Source organism: Silene latifolia, chromosome 2 (assembly GCF_048544455.1).
Source record: "Silene latifolia isolate original U9 population chromosome 2, ASM4854445v1, whole genome shotgun sequence".
NCBI lineage: Eukaryota > Viridiplantae > Streptophyta > Magnoliopsida > Caryophyllales > Caryophyllaceae > Silene > Silene latifolia.
Window position 1 is genome coordinate 80,750,781 of NC_133527.1, and position 8,059 is coordinate 80,758,839.

Consider the following 8,059-nt stretch of genomic DNA (forward strand, 5'->3'; position numbering starts at 1 on the left):
ACGGATAACTTTCTCAAGCTTACTGAAAGATACCTCTTCCTTGGTCGGCACGAGTCTCTCTGGATATGAGGCTGTGAGGAGTACCTTAGCCCTCTCCTCCAAATCACGCGCGCCGGCATCCTTGGACTTAGGCTGAAAGTCCGTCACCTTCTCTTTGTTGAAGCTAGACCCCTCCTCAGACCGTCTCAAATGAGAACCATTCACCGTCATTGGGTCGAACTTGGGGACCGGGACTGACCCATCAGCACTCGGGTCTGGTCTTAACACCTTCGGGACTGTGGTACCTCGAAACAAGTGGTCTCGTAGGTTATTTGGCATCAAAGGACGAAACTCCTCGGATCGCGCGATCTCGGTCAATCGACCATTTGTCTTGATCGATCGACCGAGATGTCTGATTCGAAGCTCCTCAGTAACCCGTGCTTCGATCGATCGACTAGGTATATCAGTCGATCGACTGAAATACCTGGCAGACGTCTTTTTCTTTGATTTGTTCGTTGAAGCATTCTCTTGACTTGTTTCCGGCTCATCTTTTTCAACAGCGTCCTCGACCATGGCAGGACCATCAAGAGTGGACCCGCTCCTCAAGGTGATGGCATTTAGGGTCTCCTTTTGTTCCGGTTGAGTAGGTAAGTGTCCGGGAGCTCGAGTGTTACTTTTGCTAGCCAATTGAGCTATTTGGCTCTCTAGTAGCTTCATCCCGGCCTCTCTCGCTTGGGACTCCTTTAGCAACAGATTTTTAAGCTCAGAAAATTCAGAATTCTGCGATTGTTGCTTTGCGGCTTTACGGAGGTTTCGATATTCTTTGTTGCTTTTGATGAGGTGGTATATAAGGTTGTTGCTGCGGTGGAGCTTGAGTTGGGTTAAGGAAATTTTGGCTCCTCCAACTCAAGTTCGGATGGGTGTTCGGCTCATAGTAGGTGTTGGTCTGCCTATAGTGTTGAAAGGCAGCACAAGATTCAAAGGGACTAGGGCATTTTTTTGAGACATGGCCCTCACCTCCACACCTTTCACAGACGAAAGGACCGTCTGACACAGCATTGACTTGGTACATCCCACCTTTAGAGGCTCCTCCTAGCTCATACTTGTCAAATCTCGCAGTGAGAGCCTCAAGTGAAGCAACAGAGGAGGATTCAGCAGCTCTCCTCTGGTTCCCTCTCGAATTCCCATACTCGGCCTTGTGGGTAGCTAGATCGTCAATGATCTTCCACCCCTTGGTTGCTCCCAAATTTTCAGCGAATCTTCCATTGGCTGCAGCATCCAAAATGGCCCTCTGATCGTCGTACAACCCATTGTAGAAATGGTTGCACAAGCTCCACTTTTAGAACCCATGGTGCGGTATGGTTCGCACCAACTTCTTGAATCGGACCCATGCCTCGTGGAAATTCTCATCTGGCCCTTGTTTAAAACCCGTGATTTGAGCTCTAATAGCGATCGTCCTTGAAGCAGAGAAGTACTTCTTGTAGAACGCCAGTGCCAATGTATTCCAATCAGTGATCCCCTGAACAGCTCGGTCCAGATCTCTATACCACTCCCTTGCAGCATCACGAAGGGAGAAGATGAACATGGTCTCCTTGATTTGGTCCTGGGTCATGCCAGCTGGTGGGGGAATGGAGCAGCATTAATCAATGAAGGTCTCCATGTGCTTAGCTGCATCTTCATTTGCAGCTCCCCCAAACTGGTTTCTCTCAACCATAGTGATGTAGGCAGGCTTTGGTTCGAACTTCCTGGCATCTCCTGGTAATTCGAACCCCTTGTATAAATTGTCGGCTGTCGGCTCAGAATAACTAGCTATACTTGCCTCCTCGGCCATGACTGGAATTTCCGGAGAAGTAACTGTCTCGGCTGAAGAAGTGGAAACGGGCGAAGATGGTGGATTATCTTCGAACAGTTCGTTCTCGTAGTAGCTTGACAGAGTACTCAGCTCTTCCTCTGTCGGTAGTACCCTTTGTGTTCGTCTCAACTCGCGCAAGGATCTTTCAAGCTCAGGATTCAACGGTACTAATTCTCCACCCTGTGACCTGCGCATAAGAAGAAACTACCAAAAGAATATAAGAAAAGTTTAAGGAACGGATGTCCCTTAAACTAAGAAAGACTAAAATTAAAAACAACTAAAATTAGGACTATTGCCTCCCCGGCAACGGCGCCAAAATTTGATACCCGTCGTTGTGAGTACCAAAGATAAAATTTATAATCTCCTATTAAGACTAAACTAGGCTAGTGGTAACAGGGTCGAACCACAAGGAGGCAGTTGTAAATTTTAGTTGATTCATGTTCAGTCTGAGGTAACTATTGTGGGGGTTGAATTGAATTGGTCTACAGCTAAAATTGAACAAAGATAATAGACTAAATAAAAAATTTACAGATAAAAGAAGGGTACTAGGATGGTCGGTTCATTATAGCTTCGGTGGCAGCAAACTAAGTCGGTCTGAATCAAACACAGGTAAGGCGGGAAATAAAGAGGTCCTCTCGGTCCACTCTTAACAAATAACATCTTTCGATCTCGCTATAGGTCCCTAATATCACTAATACTGACTCTCGTCCTGAAAAGTGACTAACGGTCTAAACTATACCTATCTTTCGATCTTAGCACAGTCTAGTCGATTTAATTGATGGTCTAATAACTTCCCCTATCTTTCGATCTAATGGGTCAGTCGCAAATTAGGTATCTAACTGGTCGCATGCATTCGATTCGTTAAATACAAGATTAAATTCAATTAAAACGAAGGAAACCCTACGAGGTCAGTCGATCGACCGACAATGTCAGTCGATCGACCAACACGCGAGACAAACCGTGTCTAATATAATGCCGCCTCTGCCATAAATCGCCTACATCCTAGCACTAAAGAATTAGCTACTCATGATGAAAGTGATAACAACAATAAAACTAATAGCAATTACTGAATTCATGCTTAAAGTAAATAACAAACAGCGATAATACGATAATTGGCTTTCGGTATACTAACTAGCAAATCTATACTAATGAAGAAAGTAAAGCAATAAAATGGAATTAGGGCAGAAGGAATACCGAGATTCAGAAGAAAGATTAAGAACAAGAACAGAAAATCCAATGCTAAACCGATGTTCCAAACCCTAACTACTCGAATGAATAAAACTGAAAGTTACTGTATGAAATTGTCATAAAAACTTGGATCTAAAACTGAGATAAAAACTTCGTTTTAAACTGAATGTTTCATGTTACATTATATAGCAAATAACGTAACATCTTATTTCCTAAACCTAGCATCATGGGCTGGCGCTTTCTTGGTCTTCTAATTCTCGTCTGGGATAGCAATCTGGTCGATCGACTGACAAGGCTGGTCGATCGACTGCTCCTAAGCAAACAGTAGCTTCTGGAACCCGAACATTGGTCGATCGACTGAGGATGATGGTCGATCGACTGAAGGAGCTGCTACTTGACTTCTTTTAACTCGTGGACTTGTCTTTTGGGCCTTGGATTGTGCACCAAGCTCATTCCTTAAGCAATTCCTTTACGTCATTTGCAATGCAGATTACTCGGGGACGGATTTAGCTTGATTTCCCGTTGAATTCTTCACATTTCTGCAATAATGTACAAAATACGGAAGTAGACGGAAATAGGAAGAAATGTAGCATAAACTACAAGAATGAGCTCTGAAATGCGTGTAAAATGGGATGTAAAACATCATATAAAAGACACGCATCACTTAGTAAGAGTGAATTACTATAAAGTGAGTGCCACATGTGGCAAAATCTCAACTTCTTGCGAAATTGGACTACCTAACCGTTCAATTGTTATCATATGCCTAAACTCTTTAGCGCATAAACAATCGATTTGGCCTTTCTCGAAGTGAGCCATTTGACGGTATCATATTGGAGTATTATAAGTGTTTTTGAAAACTCTTTTCGCAAACTTTTGAATTATACTTGAGTAATTAAAACTAATATGTCATCATCATGACGGAGGTGTCACTTCCGAAATCAAGACTCTCTTGATAAAATGTGACTTCCTATTAAACTCGTAATATGAGTTTGCAACATGAAACCCCTTTTCCTTAAATCCATCTACTAGCCCCGGAACACAAGACCATCTTATATCCCGTTGAGTCCAACCAATTTTGGCGTGTGATACCGCTTACCACCCTACTTACTCAAGGTAAAAAGAGAACACCCCGCTTGGGCGAGCGTGGCTCTAATGAACAAGAGATTCATAGGTGTTACTAATTGGTAAGGCTAATCTCAATTTTAGTTATGTGAGAGATCTTGTCAATTTAGTCATAAATTCCCTATAAGTGAACTAAGTCGGTGAATGTAAATGACGTGAATTGAGATCGCGAACATAAAATGCATGTGAATGGCGATTTTGGCATGCGCGAAAATAAAACAAGCAAACAAGTAAGCATATGAATGAATCCTAGTATGACCACCTAGTTAATAAAAACTAGTCTATTATATTTTGGAAACAAACTCCTTGGTCCCTTGCCTCTTCATTCCAAAAGTGGCTTCTTCTTGTGGGATTTGGAACACCTTCCAAAAATAGATTCCGTCTCAATGTAATCCGTCTTTTGGAAACGCCGGTAAGAATAACTATAACAATTGAATTACATAGTTATTCCTATTATACATTAATTAATAAAATAAATAAAACTATTAATTACAAACCGACGATACGAGATCGTATTTAATTAAAAACAAATCGATATTCCCATTCATTTCAGGTAATAACAATTAAATTAAATTAGGCTATACTAGGTACAACAAGATAAATACTTTAAATAAATGACAATCATTCATTCAACTTAATAAATATGCTTAAAATGCTGTAAAAAGATGCCAAAATCGCCCTATCAATCAATCGTTGGTATCCATCTCGATTTTTGTGGATTTAATCGATTTTTAACTTGTAAAAATCAATAATAAACTCTTAAATCTCATTTAAGTCCAAACCAAACTGTTTTGGACCTCAAAATTAGTCCTCACTAATTTAATGATGAATATTAGTTTGATTTGGTGATATTTTGCTAATTTAATCGGTAAAATCATAATTTTTAAGTAATAAATCCAAAATAATTAAAACATTACCCAAAAAATTGAAACAAAAATTTTGAGTATTCTGGAATACGTCCAAGAACACCAAAATGTCAGAAAAATTGCCCAAAAATCCGGATAAAATTTATGAAGAAAAAGATCAATATTTATCGGTTTTTAACCACTAAAACCAATAAACATCAAAACAATTTGAAATCACATTTTAAACTTCACTTTTAACTTTTAAATAATATTTCCAAATGTACATAAATTTATCATGTGCCGGAACAAATATTTCGAAATTATGATTAACTTATTTCACTTTTATCGACTTTTATCTCATAAAAAAAAAAAAAACATGCAAAACTTCAAACCAACTTTCAAACTTTTTCATACAATCTGTAGAAATTATGCATGAAACACCATAAAAATTCCATGACCCGAATCAACTTTTAACTATTTTTAGTCAATTTTTAACTAAAAACGGCATTTTGACTCGGTTTTCTACCAAAAATAATTAAAAAAGCAAAATAACTTCATAAATCCCCAAACTTTACCATAAATATTTTGAGATCAGTAGGTATGTATGTCCCAAAAAGTTCGTGCTAAAACCTATTTTAACACAATTTTAGAGTTTTTATAAATTATCTCATTATTTATTAATATGCTTATAATCAACATGCAAATTACAAGCCTAAGCTTTGATACCACTTGAAAGATCATAGATCCTAATTAGACACTCTAATTAAATGTCAAATTATCTCATAACTTGAGTTTATGTGATCTATGTAACATGCATGCAATATAAAAGCATGTTAATATAAAAGAAGAGGAAAACAATTTTCCTATCACTAATGAGGAGATTGAAGCAATTTTTTTCAATACTCCAAATGATAAAGCTCCAGGTCCAGATGGCTATACTAGTGCTTTCTTTAAAGATAGTTGGGACATTATTGGTGAAGACACTTGTGCAGCTATTAAAGACTTCTTTACCTCAGGAAAACTTCTGACTCAAGTGAATGCAACAAACATCACTCTTATTCCTAAATGTGAGAGGCCTACCTCTGTCAAACACTTTAGGCCCATAGCTTGTTGCAATATGATATACAAGGCCATTTCAAAGATCCTATGCAACAGATTATCCTTGGTACTTCCTGATATTGTAAGTGAGAATCAAGGAGCTTTCATTAAAGGGAGATCTATTATTAAAAATGTCTTGATTTGTCAGGATATTGTGCAGTTGTATTAGAGGAAGGCTGTGTCCCCTAGATGTCTATTTAAAATATATTTGCAAAAGGCCTATGATATAGTAGAGTGGGAGTTTCTTGAGCAGCTTCTACATGGTCTTGGTTTTCCTGAAGACTTCTCACAAAGAGTAATGACCTGTGTGACATCAACAAGTTTCTCCCTATGCCTGAATGGGAGCCAGTTTGGGTACTTTAAAGGGAAGAGAGGGCTTAGGCAAGGGGACCCCATCTCCCCCCTTTTGTTCACCCTTTGTATGGACTATCTCACCAGGATGATTGTCTATACCACTGATAATTGGCCTTTCCAGTACCACCCCTTATGTAAGGGAGTAAAGCTTAATCACCTCATGTTTGCAGATGACCTACTTATGTTCTGTAAAGGCAATGCACAGTCTATTATGTTGTTGATAAGGGCCTTCTCCTCATTTTCCAAAGCATCAGGTCTCACTATGAATAATACTAAGTCTGAAGTGTACTATAATGGTGTTGCATCAGAACTGAAGAATGATATTCAACAAGCTACAGGTTTTGTGGAAGGTTCCTTAACTTTCAGGTACCTGGGAGTCCCTATACAGGCTGGCAGGCTGACCAAATTAGAATGCAATGCCCTGGTGGAGAGAATGGTGAATAGGATCAGAAGTATTGGAGCTAAAAAGTTGTCCTATGTAGGAAGGGTAGTCCTTATAAACTCTGTGCTTAATACATTGTATTCCTACTGGGCAGGAATGTTAATTATTCCCAAAGGGGTAATCAGAAGAATTGAGGGCATTTGTAGGAACTATTTATGGGATGGTAGCTCTGATTACCATCGAGTTCCATTAGTTGCTTGGGACAAGGTTACTTTACCTAAAGATGAAGGGGGCTTAGGCATAAAGAAAGCAGAACTATATAACATTACAGCTGTGGGTAAACTAGTTGATTGGGTTTATAACAAAGCTGATAAGCTCTGGATCAAATGGATAAATCAGGTATACCTTAAACAGCAGGACTGGCACACCTACACTCCTGCAGCTGGTGTGGCTTGGTACTGGAAAAGTGTTTGCAAAGTAAAGGAAATGATGAAGACTGGATATCAGAATAACCACTGGGCAGCTAACCTGAAGGGGTATTCTATCAGAGAGGGTTATGAGTGGCTTAGGAATAAACAGCCTAAGAAAGATTGGGTTCACCTGGCCTGGAGTGATTGGAACTTTCCAAAGCATGCGATGATTTCATGGGTTGTGATGTACCAGGGTCTTAATATCAAGGCCAAACTTTTTCAGTTTGGCTGCTGTCCTGACAACAGATGCTGCATCTGTGATCAGGAACCTGAAACATTGGAGCATCTGTTTTTTGACTGTTTATATAGAAGACAGGTGCTGAGTTTAATTGAGCAATGGTGTGGTTTCAAAATTGCAGTGGATGCTTATACTAGTAGTGGTAGAAGTGCAGGGGCAAGACTGAAGTTGCATACTCATTACCTTCTCTGGTCTGCCTGCTTCTATCATATCTGGAATCAGAGGAACAACTCGAGGGTGAACATGATCCTTACTAGGCCTGAAGCTCTGGTTTTGCAGATCAGGGAGGATGCCATGAGAAGGATCAGGTAAAAAATGGGGCGAACTGTAATGAATGATGAAAGGACTTGGCTACAGAAATGGGGCATTGTAGTCTAGTTTTTTTTTGTGGTAGTTTGGTTTAAATGATGGCTGTTAGGGGGACTTCAGTTTGTTTCAGCTGGCTTCTCCTCTCATGTAATTTGTACTTGTTTTTTTATATCAATATATATATATACTCACATTTCATCAAAAAAAAAAAAAAACAAAAAC

General features: G+C 39.4%; 1 protein-coding gene across 1 annotated transcript; it reads left to right on the forward strand.

Moving 5' to 3' along the window:
* Positions 1 to 6,523: 6,523 nt before the first annotated feature.
* Positions 6,524 to 7,840, forward strand: LOC141641004 (uncharacterized). Its single transcript, XM_074449682.1, has one exon. It carries the CDS (start codon positions 6,524 to 6,526, stop codon positions 7,838 to 7,840), a length of 1,317 nt encoding a protein of 438 aa, XP_074305783.1.
* Positions 7,841 to 8,059: the final 219 nt, after the last annotated feature.